The following is a 25,758-nucleotide window of genomic DNA, read 5'->3' on the forward strand; positions in this document are numbered from 1 at the left end:
GAGACTTAATAGAGGCATACAAAATGATCAGGGGGTTGGATAGGGTAGACAGTGAGAGCCTTCTCCCGCGGATGGATATGGCTGGCACGAGGGGACATAACTTTAAACTGAGGGGTAATAGATATAGGACAGAGGTCAGAGGTAGGTTCTTTACGCAAAGAGTAGTGAGGCCGTGGAATGGCCTACCTGCTACAGTAGTGAACTCGCCAACATTGAGGGCATTTAAAAGTTTATTGGATAAACATATGGATGATAATGGCATAGTGTAGGTTAGATGGCTTTTGTTTCGGTGCAACATCGTGGGCCGAAGGGCCTGTACTGCGCTGTATTGTTCTAAAAAAAAAAAGATTTATTGAACTTCAGTAACAAAGCACACAGCTGCCTGTGAGTTGACTCTACTACTCTAAGTAAACTAACTCTAACTATCCAGACCAGGCTAGCTCTGATCCACATGTAGAAGGTGTTGAATGATTTGTACACCCTGACTGTCACTACAGTTGTCACCAGTGGAAAGAGGCAGAGTGCTGATGCCTTGTGTGTTTTATAGTTGGAAGCCCCCCTCTGGTGTTCTGTCTGGTGATTGATTGTGTTCTGTTCTGTATGTTGATTGGCTCCCTGGGTGTCTGTCACTGCCTGCTTTTACCTCATGATATGCATGGGCGCATATTATGACATCCCCCCCTTTTAAAAAAAAATTGTTGGTTGCTTATAGCATATACGACATACTTACAGAAGTAACTATTTACAGCAATTGGTGAGTGAATACATATGTATATGTAAGGTGTCTAGCGTGCAGAAACATAACAGTATATATACAAAGGAATTATTTATAAGTCCAGTCGTTGGAGCTGTCGTCGGATTCTTGTGGACCGCCTGAGAGGTGGAGGTGGGGATGATGGCATCTTGACAGGCTGGCACGCAGCCAGATTGGTGGCCTCGTGGAGCGAGGTGTCTGGATAAGGCATAACGACATCTGGGAACGTGAGATACGGTGGTGGGCAGGCAAGTTTGCGTAGTGCCCTTCTGTTGCGCCTGATAAATGATCCATCAGCCATGCGAACTGCAAACTATCTGGGAGCAGACTGTCAAACAACAACAGCTGGAGCAAGGGCAGCATGGTGGCGCAGTGGGTTAGCACTGCGACCTCACGGTGCCGAGGTCCCAGGTTCGATCCCGGCTCTGGGTCACTGTCCGTGTGGAGTTTGCACATTCTCCCCGTGTTTGCGTGGATTTCACCCCCACAACCCAAAAATGTGCAAGCTAGGTGGATTGGCCATGCTAAATTGCCCCTTAATTGGAAAAAATAAATTGGGTACTCTAAATCTTTTTTAAAAACAACAGCTGGAGCTGACCAGCCTCCACCTGCCAACTTGATGCGAAAAGCATCCTTCGGAGAGAGCACGGACAGATCAGTAGCATGAGCATCATATGTCAGCTTTTGCTGGGTTCTGATTTGCTGCATCTTTTGCAGCACTGGAAGGTGATCCAGGTCAGGTAAATGAATGGCCGGGACAGTCGTCCGCAAGTTACGATTCATAAGGAGCTGTGCCAGGGACATACCGCTGGACAGAGGGGTTGCCCTGTATGCCAGCAGCGCAAGGTTAAAGTGAGAAGTTGAGTCCGCAGCCTTGCAGAGCATTTGCTTCACGATATGGACCCCTTTTTCGACCTTCCCATTAGATTACGGGTAATGCGGGCTCGAGGTGATGTGTGCTGGAACTGGTATTGCCTTGCTAAGTTCTCCCAGTGAGCCAGAGAAGACACAGCCAGAGTGAGACAGAACCAAGAGTGAGTTTGGGAATTTGAATCTGGGTGGGAATTGAATCAAATCAGTAAGGCAGTTCCTTTCAAATTTCAGGAGTTTAAATTAATTTAAATTAAGCTAGAATTGTGCAGTGTGGGTTAATAAGGGCTACTCCACCCACTCACATAACTGGTTGGCAGTTAAGTGTCAGTCACTTAAATTTACCTTGATCTAAAAGCAGGTGGGGGAGGGGAGTCAACTCAGGACAATTTAAAAAGAGCAACTTGTAACTCACTCCCAGTGAGTTCTCCCAGTGATCCAGAGAGGACACAGCTAGAGTGAGACAGAACCAAGAGTGAGTTTGGGAATTTGAATCTAGGTGGGGAGGAAGTGCTTTTTATCCCTGGTAAGTGACTGGTAAATAGTGTTTCTGTTTTCTTTTTCTTTTCATTGGTATATTTATTTATTTTTTTCTTCGTTGTTTATTTATTTATTTATTTTTTGGGAAATTGTAATTGTTGAAGTTAACCGAAGGTTTAAGACATGGCAGGAGATCTCAGACCCGTGTCATGCTCCTCGTGTGCGATGTGGGAGCTCAGGGACACGTCCACTGTCCCTGGCTCCTTCACGTGCAAGAAGTGTGTCCAGTTGCAGCTCCTGTTAGACCGCTTGACGGCTCTGGAGCTGCGGATGGACTCACTTTGGAGCATCCGCGATGCTGAGGACGTCGTGGATAGCACGTTTAGCGAGTTGGTCACACCACAGGTAAAGGTACTGAGGGAGATAGAAAATGGGTGACCAAAAGACAGAGCAAGAGTAGGAAGGCAGGGCAGGTGTCCACTGCGGTCATCTCCCTGCAAAACAGATATACCGCTTTGGATACTGTTGAGGGAGATGGCTCACCAGGGGAAGGCAGCAGCAGCCAGGTTCATGGCACCGTGGCTGGCTCTGCTGCACAGCTGGGCAGGAAGAAGAATGGCAGGGCTTTAGTGATAAGGGACTCAATTGTCAGGGGAATAGACAGGCGGTTCTGCGGACGCAATCGAGACTCCAGGATGGTATGTTGCCTCCCTGGTGCAAGGGTCAAGGATGTCTCGGAGCGGCTGCAGGACATTCTGGGGGGGGAGGGTGAACAGCCAGCTGTCGTGGTGCACATAGGCACCAATGATATCGGTAAAAAACGGGATGAGGTTCTACAAGCTGAATTCAGGGAGTTAGGAGTTAAACTAAAAAGGAGGACCTCAAAGGTAGTAATCTCAGGATTGCTACCAGTGCCACGAGCTAGTCAGAGTAGGAATGTCAGGATAGATAGGATGAATGCGTGGCTCGAGAGATGGTGCAAGAGGGAGGGATTCAAATTTCTGGGGCATTGGAACCGGTTCTGGGGGAGGTGGGACCAGTACAAACCGGACAGTCTGCAGCTGGGCAGGACTGGAACCGATGTCCTGGGGGGGGGTTGTTTGCTAGAGCTGTTGGGGAGAGTTTAAACTAATGTGGCAGGGGGATGGGACCCGATGCAGGAAGTTGGAAGGTAGTAAAACAGGGACAGAAACAAAAGGCAGTAAGGGGGAAAGTGTAAGGCAGAGAGGTCATAGTCAAAAATCAAAAAGGGCGACAGTACAAGGTACAGTGACTGAGGGGAGCTCAGGGAATAGGGCCAGGAATACTAAAAGGAATAAAATGGGAAGTGAAAACATTAATGGTAAGCGACGCGGCAGGTTATTACATGAAGATACGGGTTCAATGAGAAGGAAAATTAGGAGAAAGGTTAAGAGGAAATATAACTTAGGAGAGGTTACTGATCGAGGTGTTAAGATTCAGAACAGAGGTAAAAAAGCCAACATAAGTGTACTTTACCTGAATGCTCGTAGTATTCGGAATAAGGTAAATGAGTTGATGGCGCAAATCATCGTGAATGACTATGATTTAGTGGCCATTACTGAAACATGGTTAAAGGATGGTCATGACTGGGAGTTAAATATCCGAGGGTATCAAACTATTCGGAAGGACAGAGTGGATGGTAAGGGAGGTGGTGTAGCGCTGTTATTTAAGGATGACATCCGGGCAACAGTAAGGGATAACATCGGTGCTATGGAGGATAAGGTTGAATCCATTTGGGTGGAAATCAGGAATAGTAAGGCGAAAAAGTCACTGATAGGAGTAGTCTATAGGCCACCAAATAGTAACATTATGGTGGGGCAGGCAATAAACAAAGAAATAACTGATGCATGTAGAAATGGTACAGCAGTTATCATGGGGGATTTTAACCTACATGTCGATTGGTTTAACCAGGTCGGTCAAGGCAGCCTTGAGGAGGAGTTTATAGAATGTATCCGCGATAGTTTCCTAGAACAGTATGTAATGGAACCTACGAGGGAACAAGCGGTCCTAGATCTGGTCCTGTGTAATGAGATAGGATTGATTCAGGATCTCATAGTTAGGGATCCTGTCGGAAGGAGCGATCACAATATGGTGGAATTTAAAATACAGATGGAGGGTGAGAAGGTAAAATCAAGCACTAGTGTTTTGTGCTTAAACAAAGGAGATTACAATGGGATGAGAGAAGAACTAACTAAGGTAGACTGGGAGCAAAGACTTTCTGGTGAAACAGTTGAGGAACAGTGGAGAACCTTCCAAGCAATTTTTCACAGTGCTCAGCAAAGGTTTATACCAACAAAAAGGAAGGACGGTAGAAAAAGGGAAAATCGACCGTGGATATCTAAGGAAATAAGGGAGAGTATCAAATTGAAGGAAAAAGCATACAAAGTAGCAAAGATTAGTGGGAGACTAGAGGACTGGGAAATCTTTAGGGGGTAACAGAAAGCTACTAAAAAAGCTAAAAAGAAGAGTAAGGTAGATTATGAGAGTAAACTTGCTCTGAATATAAAAACAGATAGTAAAAGTTTCTACAAATATATAAAACAAAAAAGAGTGGCTAAGGTAAATATTGGTCCTTTAGAGGATCAGAAGGGAGATTTAATAATGGGAGATGAGGAAATGGCTGAGGAACTGAACAGATTTTTTGGGTCGGTCTTCACAGTGGAAGACACAAATAACATGCCAATGACTGATGGAAATGAGGCTATGACAGATGAGGACCTTGAGAGGATTGTTATCACCAAGGAGGTAGTGATGGGCAAGCTAATGGGGCTAAAGGTAGACAAGTCTCCTGGACCTGATGGAATGCATCCCAGAGTTCTAAAAGAGATGGCTAGGGAAATTGCAAATGCATTAGTGATAATTTACCAAAATTCACTCGACTCTGGGGTGGTCCCGGCGGATTGGAAATTAGCAAACGTGACACCACTGTTTAAAAAAGGAGGTAGGCAGAAAGCGGGTAATTATAGGCCAGTGAGCTTAACTTCGGTAGTAGGGAAGATGCTGGAATCTATCATCAAGGAAGAAATAGCGAGGCATCTGGATGGAAATTGTCCCATTGGGCAGACGCAGCATGGGTCCATAAAGGGCAGGTCGTGCCTAACTAATTTAGTGGAATTTTTTGAGGACATTACCAGTGCGGTAGATAACGGGGAGCCAATGGATGTGGTATATCTGGATTTCCAGAAAGCTTTTGACAAGGTGCCACACAAAAGGTTGCTGCATAAGATAAAGATGCATGGCATTAAGGGGAAAGTAGTAGCATGGATAGAGGATTGGTTAATTAATAGAAAGCAAAGAGTGGGGATTAATGAATGTTTCTCTGGTTGGAAATCAGTAGCTAGTGGTGTCCGTCAGGGATCAGTGTTGGGCCCACAACTGTTCACAATTTACATAGATGATTTGGAGTTGGGGACCAAGGGCACTGTGTCCACGTTTGCAGACGACACTAAGACAAGTGGTAAAGCAAAAAGTGCAGAGGATACCGGCAGTCTGCAGAGGGATTTGGATAGGCTAAGTGAATGGGCTTGGGTCTGGCAGATGGAATACAATGTTGACAAATGTGAGGTTATCCATTTTGGTAGGAATAACAGCAAAAGGGATTATTATTTAAATGATAAAATATTGAAACATGCTGCTGTGCAGAGAGACCTGGGTGTGCTAGTGCATGAGTCACAAAAAGTTGGTTTACAGGTACAACAGGTGATTAAGAAGGCAAATGGAATTTTGTCCTTCATTGCTAGAGGGATGGAGTTTAAGACTAGGGAGGTTATGCTGCAATTGTATCAGGTGTTAGTGAGGCCACACCTGGAGTATTGTGTTCAGTTTTGGTCTCCTTACTTGAGAAAGGACGTACTGGCACTGGAGGGTGTGCAGAGGAGATTCACTAGGTTAATCCCAGAGCTGAAGGGGTTGGATTACGAGGAGAGGTTGAGTAGACTGGGACTGTACTCGTTGGAATTTAGAAGGATGAGGGAGGATCTTATTGAAACATATAAAATTATGAAGGGAATAGATAGGATAGATGCGGGCAGGTTGTTTCCACTGGCGGGTGAAAGCAAAGCTAGGGGGCATAGCCTCAAAATAAGGGGAAGTAGATTTAGGACTGAGTTTAGGAGGAACTTCTTCACCTATAGGGTTGTGAATCTATGGAATTCCTTGCCCAGGAAAGCAGTAGAGGCTCCTTCATTAAATGTTTTTAAGATAAAGATAGATAGTTTTTTGAAGAATAAAGGGATTAAGGGTTATGGCGTTCGGGCCGGAAAGTGGAGCTGAGTCCACAAAAGATCAGTCATGATCTCATTGAATGGTGGAGCAGGCTCGAGGGGCCAGAAGGCCTACTCCTGCTTCTAGGTCTTATGTTCTTATGTTCTTATTCTTGACTATAAAAACAGGGACCGTTGTCGCTCATAACCGTGAGCGGGATACCATGCCTGGCAAATGTCTCCTTGCAGACCTTTATGACAGTCCTGGTTGTTAGGTCGGACAGTTTCACTACCTCAGGGTAACTGGAGAAGTAATCAATTATAAGGACTTAGTCACGCCCATTGGCATGAAAGAGGTCAACTCCTACCTTAGACCATGGGGAGGTCACAATCTCGTGCTGCTGGAGCGTTTCTTTGGGCTGAGCAGGCTGGAAGCGCTGGCCGGTCGCGCAATTGAGGACGACGTTTGATATATCCTCATTGATGCCGGACCAATAGATAGCCTGCTGGGCCCTGCGCCTGCACTTCTCAATACCGAGGTGTCCCTCGTGAGCACCAAGCTCTGGATGCTGCGAGGAATGACGATGCGATCCAATTTAAGGCGGATCCCCTCGACAACTGTTAGGTCATCCTTTACATTATAGTCCTGGGGGCATTGCCCTTTCTGCCAGCCATTCGTGAGGTGATGTATGACCCGCAGCAGAAGAGGGTCCTTGGCGGTCTCTTCTCGAATGATGACAAGACGTTCGTCAGATGTCGGGAGGGTGCTGGCACACAGTTGCACCTGTGCCTCAATGTCATGTATGAAGTCTACCTGCTCACATGGCGAGGTGATGGCGCGTGACAGGGCATCTGCGATGATCAGCTCCTTTCCAGGTGAGTAAACCAGTTCGAAATCATCCCTGCGGAGTCGAAGGAGAATGCGCTGGAGCCTGGGCGTCATGTCATTTAAGTCCTTGTGTATAATGTGCACTCGGGGTCTGTGGTCCGTCTCTACTGTAAAGGTTGGGAGACCATAGACATAATCATGGAATTTCACAATTTCCGTGAGAAGGCCCAGGCATTCTTTCTCTATATGAGCATATCGTTACTCAGTGGGGGTCATGGCCCTTGATGCGTAGGCCACTGGAACCCAGGACGAGGTGTTGTCCTTCTGAAGGGGCATTGTCCCAATGCTGTCCTAGCTGGCATCTGTGGAGATTTTAGTCTCCCTCGCTGGGTCAAAAAATGCTAGAACAGGAGCGGTGGTTAGCTTCGCTTTCAACTCAAGCCACTCTGCTTGATGTGCGGGTAGCCACTGGAAAGTGGTGGACTTCTTCACCAGATGCCTGAGAGACGTGGTGTGTGAGGTGAGGTTGGGAATGAACTTCCCCCAAAAATTACCATACCCAGGAAGCGGAGGACCGCCTTTTTGTCCTCTGGGGTCTTCATTGTGTTGATGGCCTTTACTTTGTCCGAGTCCGGTTGCACGCCCTGCTGGGATATCTGATCACCCAAAAATTTAATTGACGACATGCCAAAGGAGCATTTGGTTTTGTTTAGCTTCAGGCCGTTGGCATGTATGCGTCTGAAGACTTGTTGCAGACGAGAAATATGTTCTTCCGGGGTCGTGGACCAGATGATGACATCATCAACATAAACCCGCACACCCTCAATGCCCTCTAGCATTTGTTCCATTATTCTGTGAAAGATTTCAGAGGCCGAAACAATACCAAACGGCATGCGGTTGTAGCAATACCTTCCGAAAGGTGTATTAAATGTGCAGAGCTTCCTGCTGGACTCGTCCAGTTGTATCTGCCAGAAGCCACGCAATGCATCCAGCTTTGTAAAGAATTTGGCATGTGCCATCTCACTTGTCAGCTCCTCCCGCTTCGGGATCGGGTAGTGTTCCCGCATAATGTTACGGTTCAGATCCTTGGGATCGATACAAATGCGCAGTTCTCCAGAGGGCTTCTTGACACAGACCATCAAGCTGACACAGTCAGTTGGTTCCGGCATCTTGGATATTATACCTTGATCTTGGAGCTCCTGCAGCTGCACCTTTAGACGGTCCTTTAGAGGCACCGGCACCCGGCGTGGCGCATGGATTACAGGCGTGGCATCAAGCCTGAGTAAAATTATATAGCGGTAGGGCAGTGTGCCCATCCCACTGAACACATCTGGGTATTGCAATAGTAGCTCATCAATGTCGGCCTGAAGAGTGGTGTTGGGCAGAGGACATGGCATGTACACGCTGGACCAGATGGAGTAGCTTGCATGCATGGGCACCAAGCAGAGAAGCCTTGCCACGCTTGACGATCTCAAACCGCAAAGTGGCCTTGATGGCCTTGTTAGACACATGCAGGTGACAGGACCCTAACGCAGTGATGGCATTGCCATTATAGTCAAGCAGCTGGCAGGCCGGCGGAAGAATTGTTGGCTGCCTTTGGATACGAGCAAGATCTGCTTGGGATATTAGATTGGCCGAAGCACCGGTGTCCAGCTTGAACCGGATGCTACAATCGTTGACTTGTACTGTGGCACGCCACTCGTCCGCATAATCCACATTGAGGATGGGTGTGTGTGTTGCTGAATTCGAGGAGGCCTTGTCATGCATGGTGATGATGCCCACTCAATATGGGGACTCCGGGCAGTCGTCCGCTGGATCCGTGGCGGGATCAGGTTCCAAATCCAGCAGCCCTTGCGTCTGCGTTGGAACTGGGATCGCTGGCCCCCTATCGGAGGTGCAGACCTGCACAAAGCCGCATAATGACCAGGCTTCTTGCAGTTGAGACATCGCCTGCTACTTGCAGGGCATTGCCGCTTTAAATGGGCGGTGCCGCAGTTGGGGCACGTCATCACATCGATGTTGTGACGCTCCATGCGTCGTTGCACATGCGCAGTGCGGTCAGCCGGCGCTTTGTTCTCCCGACCGTGGTGCGCATGCGTGGGACCTCTGGAAAAGCGCGCGAAATGGCCGCCTTCGTCGATGCTCAGGTGCCGCATTCGGGCGATGGTCTGTACACTCTCAGCCTCGTGGGAGGCAAGTTGGTCCTGCTCTGCCGACATAAGGCGGGAATAGCGACTTTTCGCTTGTTCATTGACTTTGCACGTCTCGATGGCTACTGGCAGGGTCATATTTTTTATTTTTAGGAGCTGCTCCAGCAGGGTGCGGAGTGGACGCCAAACACGATCTGATCCCTGATGAGGGAGTCAGCGGTGTCACCGTAGTTGCAGAATTGCGCTAGAATGCAAAGATGAGTGAGAAAAGACTGGAAAGGCTCATCCTTACCCTGAAGGTGCTGCTGGATGACATAACGCTCGAAGCTTTCGTTCGTTTCGACTTCACAATGACTGTCGAATTTGGCTAAGATGGTCTGGAGCTTGGTCTTGTCCTCACCATCGGCAAAAGTGAGCGAATTAAAGATTTGGATGGCCTGGTCCCCCGCAGTCGATAGTAGCAGCGCACTTTTTCGGGCATCATCACACTTTCGAGGCCCAAGGCCTCAATGTATAGACTGAATTTCTGCTTGAAGACCCGCCAGTTGGCTCCAAGATTTCCGGAGATCTGGAGCTGTGGCGGTGCCTGGATCTTTTCCATGCCGCTGGAAGGCAGTTGCTAGTCATCAGTGAATTTCCGACGGTAAATTACTTAGAAGAAGTAGCCACTCCTGGTATCATGTTGTGTTATTCACCCTGGGGTAACACGGACTGCAACACGATGCAGATAAACGATAAAGCATACACCAAACGTAGGCGTTGGTTCAATAAGATTTATTGAACTTCAGTAACAAAGCACACAGCTGCCTGTGAGTTGACTCTACTACTCTAAGTAAACTAACTCTAACTATCTAGACCAGGCTAGCTCTGATCCACATGTAGAAGGTGTTGAATGATTTGTACACCCTGACTGTCACTATGGTTGTCACCAGTGGAAATAGGCAGAGTGCTGATGCCTTGTGTGTTTTATAGTTGGAAGCCCCCCTCTGGTGTTCTGTCTGGTGATTGATTGTGTTCTGTTCTGTATGTTGATTGGCTCACCTGGGTGTCTGTCACTGCCTGCTTTTACACCACCAATAGCAATGAGAGTGGACTACCAACTCAAGGCCCAGGCTTCTCACATATAACCATGCCTCTGATAGGAAAAACCGTTTGATGAAGTTCAAACACAGAACACACGATTGTAAAATGTAAACAGAGGATGGGATTTTCCGGTCCTGCAGTGGGTGCGAGCGGAAAACCTCAGTAACTGTCTTTTCCCTGTGAATTGTATAAAGTTTGAACATTTGTGTCACAAACCACAGGCCATCAAGGGACTGCAGTGGTTAGATGAAAAAGCAAGTAAAGCCCAGGTGTCAGTGTCATAGAATCACAGAATTTACAGTGCAGAAGATATTCTGATGAAGTATGGTGTTCCTACCCTACAAACCGATCTGGATGCTTTAATATACTTGATCCCAGGGCCATCAAGGTACCCAGAAAGGAGGGAGCAGTGATGTGGGCTCGATGACCTTTTATAAAGAGGGCTGATTGAATGAATTGTGACAGCAGCTCTTAGGTAGGAGCCCAACTGCACCTGGCCAATCAAGTGGGTCATCTGCCTCCCGTCTTTGTTTACCTGTATTAACATGATGTGGAGATGCCAGCGTTGGACTGGGGTGAGCACAGTAAGAAGTCTTACAACACTCAGGTGAGGAAGGAGCAGCGCTCCGAAAGCTAGTGACATTGAAACAAACCTGTTGGACTTTAACCTGGTGTTGTAAGACTTCTTACTGTATTAACATGGGCAGCAGAGACTTGAGCACATCATCCAGTGCAGTGCCTGAGGAGTGCTGCACTGCCAGAGGTGTCATGAGTGTTAGGCTGAATGTGGACTGAGGGATGAATGTTGGCCAAATCCTCTTGCTGCCCTCGCTTTTCTTCAGTAGAGGCTGCGGAATGATTTATAGCCACTTCAACAGTGGGATAGGTCCAACATCTCGTGAAGAAAGACTTACATTTCTACAGCGTCTTTCAAACCACAAATCATTCCAAAGCACTTTATAGTTAATGAAGTAGATTTGAAATGTAGTCTCTGCTGTCATGTAGGAAACGCAACGACAAATTTGTGCACAGCAAGAACCCACATCAGCGATGTGATGAGGACAACTTAATTTGTTTCTGTGACATAAATATTGGCCAGGTCACCAGGATGAACACCCTTGCTGTTCTTCAGAATAATGGCCATGGTGTCTTTTACATCTACCAGAGCAAGTAGATGCGGCCTCTGTTAAACATCTTGGGCGGGAATCTCCATCCTGCTGCACCAGTGTTCCGGTGCACACGCCCCCGCCAGCGGTGGGATTCTCCTTCTCGCCGGCCAGCCAATCGGATTTCCCATTGTGGGCAGCCCCATACCGTTGGGAAATCCCCGGGTGTAGGCTCACTGCTGACGCAACGGAGAATTCCGCCAGCGAAGAATCCAGCCCCTTGCCCGAAAAGTGCTCCACTGGAATGTCAGCCTGGATTTTGTGTGGAACCGCACCCTTCTCATTCAGCAACAAGCATGTTACCACAGAGCCAAGCATCACTTTGGAAATATACTGGGGTTTGGGGGCTGGGGGTGGGGGGCAGGGTGGAGGGGTGTCACTTCCTGTGGTCTCCTGGCAACAGTGAATGCTTTCAGGACTGTAAATAGAAACTTTGTAAAAAGTTTTCCCAGTGCTTAACTGTGTGTTACTGGGAGTGAGACCCTGCTCAAACGAAACAGTATCCAATTGAGCAACAGAAGTGTAGGCAATCAACAACAATAACTTACGATAGGCTGATCGAATCAAATGGCATGTCGTTCGTAATAGGTGGAGTACAGATCATACTCAACCAGCTCACCCTCACAAAACCTAAAACAAAATGTCCACAGTTCGATGTGATTCTGTGACTGGCAGCACTTGTTCAACAATACTGAGTGTGATAACAGCTGGACTACTAACCAATATAAGATGATTAGTTGAGCTCGTACTTGGCTCATTTACATTCATACACAGGGACACAGACTCTGCAGACAAAAGGAATATGTTCAAGCCTTGAACCTCTATTGAATTACTCAGGGAGTTTGGGGAGCCTAAAGATCCCAGTTGCTTTCTCCATGGCAACACCACAGCCAATCAGAGTCCACCTGCCAACCAATCAGCACCCGTTTCATCTGTGGTATAAATTATTGTGATCATTTAAATTTGTCATTCTTAAGTTTGTCCGGATGTGTGCAAGATGAAAAGATTCGGCAACATGTTTCCATTTTTAGCAATATTCAAATTCCTGTTTATATCGCACCTTTAAAAGATACTTTTCAGCCGTGTTAGGATGAGCAAAACTATAATTTCAAAATTATAATTTCATAAACATGAGGGGCCAAACTTGACACCACTCAGTGTGTTTAGAGAATTAAAGTTACTTAACTAAGTTCAAGTTTAGCAATATTCTCACATTTTTTACTACTTGACTTACTCGCCCGTTAAGAAAACACTTCCATGACCAAATGGTGTGAAACTGGCCAGTAAAACAGGTTGTAGTGCTGAATCATTGAAGATATTGGTGTAAAACGCGCCTCGACAGGAAAGTCCAGCGTGACTGCGAGAGACGGCAATATTACCTGAAGGGTAACTGAACCTAAAGTTAAGGAGTAACTCAGAGGGAAAGATTTCATTGATAACGTTATCACTCTCACACAGGAATAGTTCAAAATGTCGCACAATATCGTTGGTTAGTTGTCAACCTCTCCGCACCCTCACCCACCACCCTCACCCCTAACCCTAACCTTCAGCGATAAACCTCACTCCCACTGCATCCTCATCCCTACCTACACAAACCGTCTCCCCACCTCCCTAACCTTAACCTCACCATCAAACTCACCCTCAACCTCACAACAATGACTTGTGTGTGTATATATATATATATATATCATCTTTAATGCAGTTAAAGGCACTTAACAAGAAAGGCCATTGCCAATCAAATAAAATTCACACTGAGCCACATAAAGAGAGATTTGGGCAAATGACCACACGCTTGGTCAAAGATGTAGGTTTTAAGAAGCGTCTTAAAGTGAGGCAGAGAGATGAAGAGGTGTAAGGAGAGTATTTCAGAGCCTAGGGCCCGGGCAACTAAAGGTACAACTACAAACGGTAACACGATAAAAGTTGGGGATATATATGATGCCAGAATTGAGATCTTTGAATATTATTAATTTAACGGGTGTGGGAGTCATTGGTTAGTCCAGCATTTATTGCCCATCCCTGATTGCTTTTAAGAAGGTGGTGGTGAGCTGCCTTCTTGAACCACTGCAGTCCATGTGGTGTAGGTACACCCACTGTGCTGATAGGGAGGGAGTTCCAGGATTTGGACCCAGCGACAGTGAAGGAACAGCCGATATATTTCCAAGTCAGGACGGTGAGTGACTTGCAAAGATCTCAGAGTGTTTCGCGCTGGAAGAGATTACGGAGATTGGGAGTGGTTGAGGCCGCAGAGAGATTTGAAAACAAGGATGAAGATATTAAAATGGAGGTGTTGTTGAACTGGGTGCGAGTGTAGGTCAGTGAACATAGGAGTGATGGGGGCACAGGCCCTAGTGAGAGGTAGGATACGGGCAGCAGAGATTTGGATGGGAAGCTGGTCAGGGAGAGTACAAATAGTCAAGAGATGAGAAAGACAAAGATCAGGGCTTCAGCAGCCAGTGAGTGGCGACAGGAGCAGAGTTGAGTAATAAAGGTGGAAAAAGCAGTCTTGGTGGTGGAGTGGGTCAGAGGCTCATTGAACTTAACACTGAAAGGTATGAACCATCTGGTTCAGCTTCAGACTGTTACGAGAGAGATGGAGTTGGTGGTGAAGGAATATATTTTGTGGTGGGAACATTTTTTTATTCATTCGTTGGATGTGGGCGTCGCTGACTAGGCCAGCATTTATTGCCCATCCCTAATTGCCCTTGAGAAGGTGGTGGTAAGCCGTCTTCTTGAACCGCTGCAGTCCATGAGGTGCAGATACACCCAATATGCTGTCAGGGAGGAATTTCCAGGATTTTGACTCAGTGACAGTTAAGGAACAACTATGTATTTCCAAGTCAGGACAGCGGGTAGCTTGGCGAGGAGTTTCTAGGTGGTAGTGTTCCCAGGTATCTGCTGCCATTGTACTTCTAGATGGTAGCAGTTGTGGGTTTGGAAGGTGCTGCCTAAGGAGCCTTGGTGAGTTCCTGCACTGTATCTTACAGATGGTACACACAGCTGTCACTGTGTGTCAGTGGTGGAGGGATTGAATTTTGTGGAAAGGGTAGCAAACAAGTGGGCGGCTTTGTCCTGGATGGTGTCAAGCTTCTTGAGTGTTGTTGGAGCTGCAGTTTTGTGTTCCCGTTGGGGGCACTAATCAAGGAGTAATTCAGGACATGCTAAGGGGCCAACACTGCCCATGTGAATCTAGACCAATTCCCATTCCCGCCAGCGACTGGTTCGCTGGGGCCGGAATTGGTGCTGGAGAGCTTGGCAAGCTAGAGCTGCTTATAAGCACTCCACTCTCCATACACTCTGATTCCAGCCAAGAAGATGGCAAAGAGACCTGTCACCCGCCCCCCCCAGCCCCCCTCCCCCCGCTTTCTTGAGAGTGAGCTAGATAGTGTCAGGATGCTGGGCGCAGTGGAGGAGAGGCGGGACACCCTCTTTCCCAGGGTATGCAGGGGGCTCAAATCTGTCACCCTGAACTGGGAGTAGGTGGTAGAGGCAGTCAGTCCTGGCAGCTTGACCAGGAGGACCATCACACAGTGTCAGAAGATAAACAACCTCCTTAGAATAGCTCTGGTGAGTCACCATCTCTGTTCCCCTGGCATCACTCCAGACCCACACTCCACTCAACCCCACTTCCCTAGAGGCCAACCAAAACCCACCTGTTTGTATTTCCCTCACATCCCACCCTGCACTAAACCCCAAAACCTGTACTGTCCTCTTTGGCCAGGTGCCTTCTACACACATGCTACCAGCTACAACGCCCACCCCCCGCCCCCCCCCACCCCCCCACCCCCGCTCCGGTAAAACTCGCCTCCATGCGTCTCACCATGCCCTTTATGTGTCCCCTAGGAAAAGGCAGCCCATAATCAAGGGGAGCGAGAGAAAACCGGAGAGAGGGTGTCCTGGACCTCGGAGCCACTGTCCCTCATGGAGCAAAGGGCACTAGAGTTAACCGGAGAGATCAAGGAGAGAGCTATCTCCAAGGTGGAGGTTGACATGCATCCATCCAGTGAGCACTTAATCCAAAATGATGTCCCTCTGGCAGTGAGTCACCCCTCTCCCCCAAACCACTCCTTCCCAAGATCGCACCATGTCTCTGTTTTTTTGTCTTGGAGGACCACCATCAGACTGGTGAGGTGAGTTTCTTGAGTGTTGTTGACACTCAAGAACACAATTGTGTTCAGGCGGTCTGGTGTACCTCGCCCACAGCCACATCCCCACCACACCCCCGCCACGAGTCTAGGGAAGTCACTTTTCATCCCTGCTGTCACCCACCCCCTCCCCATCACCCTCCCAATTACCCTCACACTCCCCTCACCCTCCCCCTCACCCTCCCCATCACCCTCACCCTCACCCTCCCCATCACCCTCCCCCTCCCCATCACTCTCCCTCCCCATCACTCTCACTCCCCATCACCCTCACTCCCCACATCACCCTCCCCCTCACCCTCCCCATCAGCCTCCTTCCCCATCACTCTCCCTCACCCTCACCCTCCCCATCACTCTCCCTCCCCATCACCCTCACTCTCCACATCACCCTACCCCTCACCCTCCCCATCACCCTCCCTCCCCATCACGCTCCCTCCCCCTCACCCTCCCCATCACCCTCCCTCCCCATCACTCTCCCTCCCCCTCACCCTCCCCATCACTCTCCCTCCCCATCACTCTCACTCCCCATCACCCTCACTTTCCACATCACCCTACCCCTCACCCTCCCCATCACCCTCCCTCCCCATCACTCTCCCTCCCCCTCTCCCTCCCCATCACTCTCCCTCCCCATCACTCTCCCTCCCCATCACCCTCCCTCCCCAGCACCCTCCCTCCCCATCACTCTCCCTCCCCATCACTCTCCCTCCCCCTCACCCTCCCCATAACCCTCCCTCCCCATCACCGTCCCTCCCCATCACCCTCCCTCCCCATCACTCTCCCTCCCCCTCCCCATCACCCTCCCTCCCCATCACTCTCCCTCCCCATCACCCACCACATCACCCTCCCCCTCGCCCTCACCATTACCCTCCCCATCACCCTCACCCTCCCCATCAACCTCCCCATCACCCTCACCCTCCCCATCACCCTCACACTCCCCATCACCCTCACCCTCCCCATCACCCTCCCCATCACACTCCCCATCACCCTCACTCTCCCCTTCTCCCTCAACCTCCCCATCACCCTCCCCATCACCCTCCCCATCACCCTCACCCTCCCCATCACCCTCCCCATCACCCTCCCCATCACCCTCACCCTCCCATCACCCTCCCCATCACCCTCACCATCACCCTCCCCATCACCCTCACCCTCCCCATCACCCTCACCCTCTCCATCACCCTCCCCATCACCCTCACCCTCCCCATCACCCTCCCCATCACTCTCACTCTACCCATCACCCTCCCCATCAACCTCACCCTCACCCTCACCATCCCCATCACCCACCTCCTCCCCGTCACCCCCCCCTCACCCTCCCCATCACCCTCACCCTCCCCATCACCCTCACCCCCCATCACCCTCCCGCTCACCCTCCCCATCACCCTCACCCTCCCCATCACCCTCCCCATCGCACTCCCCATCACCCTCCCCATCACCCTCACCATCACCCTCACCCTCCCCATCACCCTCCCCATCACCCTCCCCATCATCCTCACCCTCACCATCACCCTCACCTGCCCCATCACCCTCCGCATCACCCTCACCCTCCCCGTCACCCTCCCCATCGCCCTCCCCATCACCCTCCCCCTCACCCTCCCCCTCACCCTCCCCATCGCCCTCCCCATCACCCTCACCCTCACCATCACCCTCCCCATCTCCCTCCCCACCACCCTCCCCATCACCCTCACCCTCCCCATCACCCTCCCCATCACTCTCACTCTCCCCATCACCCTCCCCATCACCCTCCCCCTCACCCTCACGCTCCCCATCGCCCTCACCCTCCCCCTCACCCTCCCCATCACCCTCACCCTCCCCATCACCCTCCCCGTCACCCTCCCCATCACCCTCACCCTCCCCATCACCCTCCCCATCGCCTTCCCCATCACCCTCACCCTCCCCATCACCCTCACCCTCCCCATCACCCTCACCCTCCCCATCACCCTCCCCCTCACCCTCCCCATCACCCTCACCCTCCCCATCACCCTCCCCATCACCCTCACCCTCCCCATCAGCCTCACCCTCCCCATCACCCTCACCCTCCCCATCACCCTCCCCCTCACCCTCCCCATCACCCTCGCCCTCCCCAACACCCTCTCCCTCCCCATCACCCTCGCCCTCCCCATCACTCTCACCCTCCCCATCACCCTCACCCTCCCCATCACCCTCACCCTCCCCATCACCCTCCCCCTCACCCTCCCCATCACCCTCACCCTCCCCATCACCCTCCCCATCACCCTCACCCTCCCCATCAGCCTCACCCTCCCCATCACCCTCACCCTCCCCATCACCCTCCCCCTCACCCTCCCCATCACCTTCCCCATCACCCTCACCCTCCCCATCACCCTCACCCTCCCCATCACCCTCGCCCTCCCCATCACCCTCTCCCTCCCCATCACCCTCGCCCTCCCCATCACTCTCACCCACCCCATCGCCCTCCCCATCACCCTCACCCTCCCCATCACCTTCCCCCTCACCCTCCCCATCACCTTCCCCATCACCCTCACCCTCCCCATCACCCTCACCCTCCCCATCACCCTCACCCTCCCCATCACCCTCGCCATCGCCCTCCCCATCACCCTCCCCCTTCCCATCGCCCTCACCCTCCCCACCACCCTCCCCACCACCCTCCCCATCATCCTCACCCTCCCCATCACCCTCCCCATCACCCTCACTCTCCCCATCACCCTCCCCATCACCCTCACCCTCCCCATCACCCTCCCCATCACCCTCACCATCACCCTCCCCATCACCTTCCCCATCACCCTCCCCATCACCCTCACCCTCCCCATCACCCTCTCCCTCCCCCTCACCCTCCCCATCACCCTCCCCATCACCCTCCCCATCACCCTCCCCATCACTCTCACCCTCCCCATCATCCTCACCCTCCCCATCACCCTCACCCTCCCCATCACCCTCCCCATCACCCTCACCCTCCCCATCACCCTCCCCATCAACCTCACCCTCCCCAACACCCGAACCCTCCCCATCACCCTCACACTCCCCATCACCCTCCCCATCACCCTCACACTCCCCATCACCCTCACTCTCCCCATCACCCTCCCCATCACCCTCCCCATCACCTTCCCCATCACCCTCCCCGTCACCCTCACCCTCCCCATCACCCTCCCCATCACCCTCCCCATCACCCTCCCCATCACTCTCCCCATCACCCTCACCCTCCCCATCACCCTCACCCTCCCCATCACCCTCCCCATCACCCTCCCCATCACCCTCCCATCACCCTCCCCATCACCCTCCCCATCACTCTCACCCTCCCCATCATCCTCCCCATCACCCTCACCCTCCCCATCACCCTCACCCTCCCCATCACCCTCACCCTTCCCATCACCCTCCCCATCATCCTACCCATCACCCTCACCCTCCCCATCACCCTCCCCATCACCCTCCCCATCACCCTCACACACCCCATCACCCTCCCCATCACCCTCACCCTCCCCATCACCCTCACCCTCCCCATCACCCTCCCCATCACCCTCACCCTCCGCATCACCCTCACCCTCCCCATCACCCTCCCCCTCCCCATCACCCTCCCCATCACCCTCACCTCCCCATCAACCTCACCCTCCCCATCACCATCCCCATCACCCTCACCCTCCCCAACACCCTCCCCATCACCCTCCCCCTCCCCATCACCCTCACCCTCCCCATCACCCTCACCCTTCCCATCACCCTCCCCATCGCCCTCACCCTCCCCATCACCCTCCCCATCACCCTCACCCTCCCAATCACCCTCCCCATCACCCTCCCCATCACCCTCACCCTCCCCATCACCCTTCCCATCACCCTCACCCTCCCCATCACCCTCACCCTCCCCATCACCCTCCCCCTTACGCTCCCCATCGCCCTCACCCTCCCCCTCACCCTCCCCATCACCCTCACCCTCCCCATCACCCTCCCCGTCACCCTCCCCATCACCCTCAACCTCCCCATCACCCTCCCCATCGCCTTCCCCATCACCCTCACCCTCCCCATCACCCTCACCCTCCCCATCACCCTCACCCTCCCCATCACCCTCCCCCTCACCCTCCCCATCACCCTCACCCTCCCCATCACCCTCCCCATCACCCTCACCCTCCCAATCAGCCTCACCCTCCCCATCACCCTCCCCATCACCCTCACCCTTCCCATCACCCTCCCCATCACCCTCGCACTCCCCATCACCCTCTCCCTCCCCATCACCCTCACCCTCCCCATCACCCTCATCCTCCCCATCGCCCTCCCCATCACCCTCACCCACCCCCCTCACCCTCCCCATCACCTTCCCCCTCACCCTCCCCATCACCTTCCCCATCACCCTCACCCTCCCCATCACACTCACCCTCCCCATCACCCTCACCCTCCACCTCACCCTCGCCATCGCCCTCCCCATCACCCTACCCCTTCCCATCGCCCTCACCCTCCCCACCACCCTCCCCACCACCCTCCCCATCACCCTCACCCTCCCCATCACCCTCCCCATCACCCTCACTCTCCCCATCACCCTCCACATCACCCTCACCCTCCCCATCACCCTCCCCATCACCCTCCCCATCACCCGCCCCATCACTCTCACCCTCCCCATCATCCTCACCCTCCCCATCACCCTCCCCATCACCCTCACCCTCCCCATCACCCTCCCCATCACCCTCACCCTCCCCAACACCCGAACCCTCCCCATCACCCTCACACTCCCCATCACCCTCCCCATCACCCTCACACTCCCCATCACCCTCACTCTCCCCATCACCCTCCCCATCACCCTCCCCATCACCCTCCCTACACTCTCACCCTCCCCATCATCCTCACCCTCCCCATCACCCTCCCCATCACCCTCACCCTCCCCATCACCCTCCCCATCACCCTCACCCTCCCCAACACCCGAACCCTCCCCATCACCCTCACACTCCCCATCACCCTCCCCGTCACCCTCACCCTCCCCATCACCCTCCCCATCACCCTCCCCATCACCCTCACCCTCCCCATCACCCTCACCCTCCCCATCACCCTCCCCATCACCCTCCCATCACCCTCCCCATCACCCTCCCCATCACCCTCCCCATCACTCTCACCCTCCCCATCATCCTCCCCATCACCCTTACCCTCCCCATCACCCTCACCCTCCCCATCACCCTCACCCTTCCCATCACCCTCCCCATCACCCTCACCCATCATCCTACCCATCACCCTCACCCGCTCCATCACCCTCCCCATCACCCTCCCCATCACCCTCACACACCCCATCACCCTCCCCATCACCCTCACCCTCCCCATCACCCTCACCCTCCCCATCACCCTCCCCATCACCCTCACCCTCCCCATCACCCTCACCCTCCCCATCACCCTCCCCCTCCCCATCACCCTCCCCATCACCCTCACCCTCCCCATCACCCTCACCCTCCCCATCACCATCCCCATCACCCTCACCCTCCCCAACACCCTCCCCACCACCCTCACCATCACCCTCACCCTCCCCATCACCCTCACCCTTCCCATCACCCTCCCCATCACCCTCACCCTCCCCATCACCCTTCCCATCACCCTCACCCTCCCCATCACCCTCCCCATCACCCTCACCCTCCCCATCACCCTTCCCATCACCCTCACCCTCCCCATCACCCTCCCCATCACCCTCACCCTCCCCATCACCCTCACCCTCCCCATCACCCTCACCCTCCCCATCACCCTCCCCCTCTCCATCACCCTCCCCATCACCCTCACCCTCCCCATCACCCTCCCCATCACCCTCCCCATCACCCTCACCCTCCCCATCACCCTCACCCTCACCATCACCCTCCCCATCACCCTCCCCATCACCCTCACCCTCCCCATCACCCTTCCCATCTCCCTCCCCATCACCCTCATACTCCCCATCACCCTCACCCTCCCCATCACCCTCACCCTCCCCATCACCCTCCCCATCACCCTCACCCTTCCCATCACCCTCCCCATCACCCTCCCCATCACCCTCACCCTCCTCATCACCGTCACACACCCCATCACCCTCACAGCCCATATCACACTCACTCTCACCGTCACCCTTATCCTCCACATCTCCCTCCCACCACCATCATTGGTCACATTACCTGCTCAACTTTAACTGCCCACCTGTTGGACAGCTGGAGTTAAAGTTGACCTTTCGATCTATTCCCTGACTATCTTAATATTATGCTTTGCAGTATGGGCAGGACCTGAACCCAGGCTCGTGGTGGCCAATTCATTGTGCAGCCTAGTCACTCCCTTCATTATATATGAACATCCCCTTTTCAGACATGGCACAATGCCCAGTGTCACTGCATCTTAGGTAAATATACTGGGATTGATGTTTCAAGGATACTAAATGATGCCGGATCCATCAGTCAATGCATAATACATTTTACTCAATGCCGGGTTCTCCACCTTTAGGTTTGGGATATGAGGCTTCCCGTCTTTTACAGTTGGCACCTCAGGCACGAGGATGAACTTCCTGAACTTGGATGTAGGTTCTATTTTGGCTTCTTCATAATGCAGGAGAATAACTGGCTTGTCAAATCCATATTTCATCATATTCATTTTTTCAAAGTTTCTGAATGGAGAGTAAAAGGGAAAATTGGTTGTTATTGTGGGGGTGGGAAGGGTTTGAATGCTTTGTGTGTTGGAATAGGTTCTGATGTACCTTCAATCCACAGAGAGGCAGCAAGAGCGAGTGAACTTGAGGCTTTATTAGTCATGAACTTGCCTAGCCAGAGTCAGTAGTACAGATGAATGCCGCCCACAAGAGGCCGGCCTATATATGCCCCAGTGTGGGCGGAGCCAGAGGCGGAGCCATACCGGGGTTACAGAACAGTACCCGGAAGCAGTTCATATCACCACTTCCAGGTCATAGGTCACAGGTTATGGTATCATGCATGCATTATGGTGAATACATTCACCACAAGTTCCCTATAGTTGTTGCAGAATCCAGATCCTGTGGTGACCTTTGACCCAGATGCAGTATAAAAAGAAACATTTGTTGTTTTTTAAAAGGTTTGGGGAATCTGTACTTAATATGTACTGAACAATATTTGAAAATAACTTTTATGAGTTTGCATCAATTATAAAGCGGGCGGGGGGGGGTGCGGCAAATACTTGTACCCAGGATCAACCAGGCAATGGTCTATTGTTCCAGGAGATTCATCCATTGCAGCACCCAGTAATCCTGTCAGGATCCCACTCTGGATTAGTGTGGACTGCTTGAATGTCAGCTTCCCTGGGAATCAGTCAACACAAAGCCAAAAGAGAGACAGTTTAAGTGAGTGGAAAAGAACCAGCTCTAAAAATATCGAATCATCGAATGTTATAGCATTAAAGGAGGCCATTCGGCCCATTGTGCCTGTTTGGTTCTTTGAAATAGCTATTCAATTATTCTCGTTCATAGCTCTTCCCCCCCCTGTATCTCCTTTTCAAGTATCTGTCCAGTTGTCTTTTGAAAGTTATTATTGAATCTGCTTCCAGCACCCTTTCAGCATTGCCTCCCAGATCACAACAACTCTTTGGGCAGATTGTTCAACTAGCTCTCTGCTGAAACCGCAGGACAATTAGCAGCGTGCAAACCCGGTGCACTCGGTGGCTCTTTGACTGAACCATGACATGGGCATCCCCCTCTCTGGCCAATTAGATGATGATTCTGACAAAGGAAGGATTTTTTTAATGCAGGGAATGTGACCTGGGTCAGAATGGGTCCATTGGACATGGATCTTTGAGACTACAGCAACCACTGGAATGGGACCAGAGGAGACCTGGACTGGCTGCTCTCCACGCTCCCACCCCACACCTGGCTCCCATCGAATCCCCCCCCCCCCCCCCGGTCTCTCAATCTTTCCTCGGGCTCCTGGTGCTGGGGTCTGAGGGATCTACCAAGGCCTCTCCAACCAAGCACGGGTGGATGGAAGCTCTGAGGAAGTCAGCAGTAGGAGTGTGCTCCTCTAGCTTGGAGAAAATGCAATGAGGATCCAGGATCTCAGCAAGGCAGCAGGAAAGTCGAATCATGTTAGCAGGTGCCAAGCCCCACACTCTGACTTCCTCAGCATTCTCCAGCACAGCAGTTCTCAGAACAACACCCCTTACAGCTCCACATGAACATACAAGAACACAAGAAATAGAAGGAGTAGCCTTCAAGCCTGCCCCCCAATTTAATATGATAATTGCTGATCTATGCTGGCCTCATCCGCTTTTCTGTGCCATTCCCCCATAGCCCTCTATTCCTCAATCCATCAAATATTTATCCACCTCCACTTTAAATACTTCTAATGATCACCCTCCCGGGCTAGAGAATTCCAGAGATTCACCACCCTCTACGAGAAGAAATTGCTATACACCTCAGTTTTATATGACCTCACTCATGAAAACACCTCCAACCCCTTTGCAATAAAGGCCAAAATACCGGTTGCCTTCTTAACTACTTGTTGGACCTGCCTGCTATCATTTTGTGATTCATGCACTAGAACACTGAGATCCCTCTGTACTTCACTCACCTATAGGGCGCAATTCTCCGGGCGTGTTGCACTCAAACGAGAGCACAACGCGGCCGGAGAATGCTGGGAGAGGTCTACAGTGAGGCTCCTGACAAGCTCCACGCCTCGCAAGATTCTCCGAAGTCCCGAGAGACGTCGGATTCTGGCCTTGGCTGCAGCTCTTCAGTTTCACTGATCAAAGACGCCCCAGTCTGTCAGTTTCACTGAATCAGAGAATCATAAGAATTATAACACTTACAGTGCAGAAGGAGGCCATTCGGCCCATCGAGTCTGCACCGGCCCTTTGAAAGAACACCCCACTTAAGCCCACGCCGCCACCCTATCCCCGTAATCCAGTAACCCCAGCTAATCTTTTTGGACACTAAGGGCAATTTAGTATAGCCAATCCACCTAACCTGCACATCTTTGGACTGTGGGAGGACGCCGGAGCACCCGGGGGAAACCCACGCAGACACGGGGAGAACGTGCAGACTCCGCACAGACAGTGACCCAGCCGGGAATCGAACCTGGGACTCTGGAGCTGTGAAGCAACTGTGATGACCATTGTGCTATCGTGCTGCCACTGTGCACTCCCTTCAGTGACCCTGGTGATTTCCCCACAATTCGATTAAAGCCAGAATGGGTCATCAAAGCAGCAGTTAGAGATCTATTTCAATATCTAAATACCTTACTTCACAGCTCCCTGTACGCATACAAATCTACCGGGGTGAGACCCAGAAGTGGGCAGGACAATGCTAGGATCCTCACCTGGCCTCACAGGGGATTTAAGTCAGGGCAGGTGACTAAGCCCATGTCCCCTTGCTCCCTAACCCCCACATTCACCCTCCCCCCTCCCCTGACCCTCGAGTCTAAACATTGCTCCTCATTCAGACTCTGGTTGTTAGGCTAATTAATTATTTTAAACCCGAGTCCTGCGGTTACTGACTGTCTGCCAATGGACAGAATTTTGTCTTTGCTGACTCTATCAAAACCCCACATCATTTTGAACACCCCCATTATCCTTGCTGCAAGGATAAAAGCTCAGTTTCTCCAGTCTCTCCACAAGACAGAAGTCTCTCAAACCTCGCCACGCCTCCACTCCATACCCTTCTGTTAAATCTCCCATGACATCTGGTTACATATTATAATGTTAAGAAATGATTCCATTTTAAATATTTACATCCTTGCGTTTTCAGCTTGAATTCTATCCAACACCATAATGCAGACCTCCTCCCAGTTCAGATTTTCAATAGTTTCATCGCGTGGCTTAATGATCCATCCTAGTAAACAACCAAAGGAAGATAGTTAATGTGGTGGCAGTAAGCGTTTTAAAAAATTAATTCACTGGATAAGAGTGGCTCGGTCCAGGCTGACATTTATTGAAATGAAATGAAATGAAAATCGCTTATTGTCACAAGTAGGCTTCAATTAAGTTACTGTGAAAAGCCCCTAGTCGCCACATTCCGGCGCCTGTTCGGGGAGGCTGGTACAGGAATTGAACCGTGCTGCTGGCCTGCCTTGGTCTGCTTTAAAAGCCAGCGATTTATCCCAGTGAGCTAAACCAGCCGGTCCCAGATGCTCCTGAAGTGGTGGGTATGA

General features: G+C 51.7%; 1 protein-coding gene across 2 annotated transcripts in view; it reads right to left on the reverse strand.

Moving 5' to 3' along the window:
* LOC140388163 (uncharacterized) overlaps positions 1-25,758 on the reverse strand; it is a 296,950-nt gene that overhangs the window by 155,721 nt on the left and 115,471 nt on the right. For both annotated transcript variants that reach the window (XM_072471912.1, XM_072471911.1), the window contains exons 8-10: positions 25,340-25,439; positions 22,026-22,253; positions 12,790-12,945 (exon numbers count right to left, since the gene is read on the reverse strand). In XM_072471912.1, coding sequence (XP_072328013.1) covers positions 12,790-12,945; positions 22,026-22,253; positions 25,340-25,439 — 484 coding nt within the window. The remainder of the gene's footprint in view (positions 1-12,789; positions 12,946-22,025; positions 22,254-25,339; positions 25,440-25,758) is intronic.

Source organism: Scyliorhinus torazame, chromosome 13, assembly GCF_047496885.1.
Source record: "Scyliorhinus torazame isolate Kashiwa2021f chromosome 13, sScyTor2.1, whole genome shotgun sequence".
Lineage (NCBI taxonomy): Eukaryota > Metazoa > Chordata > Chondrichthyes > Carcharhiniformes > Scyliorhinidae > Scyliorhinus > Scyliorhinus torazame.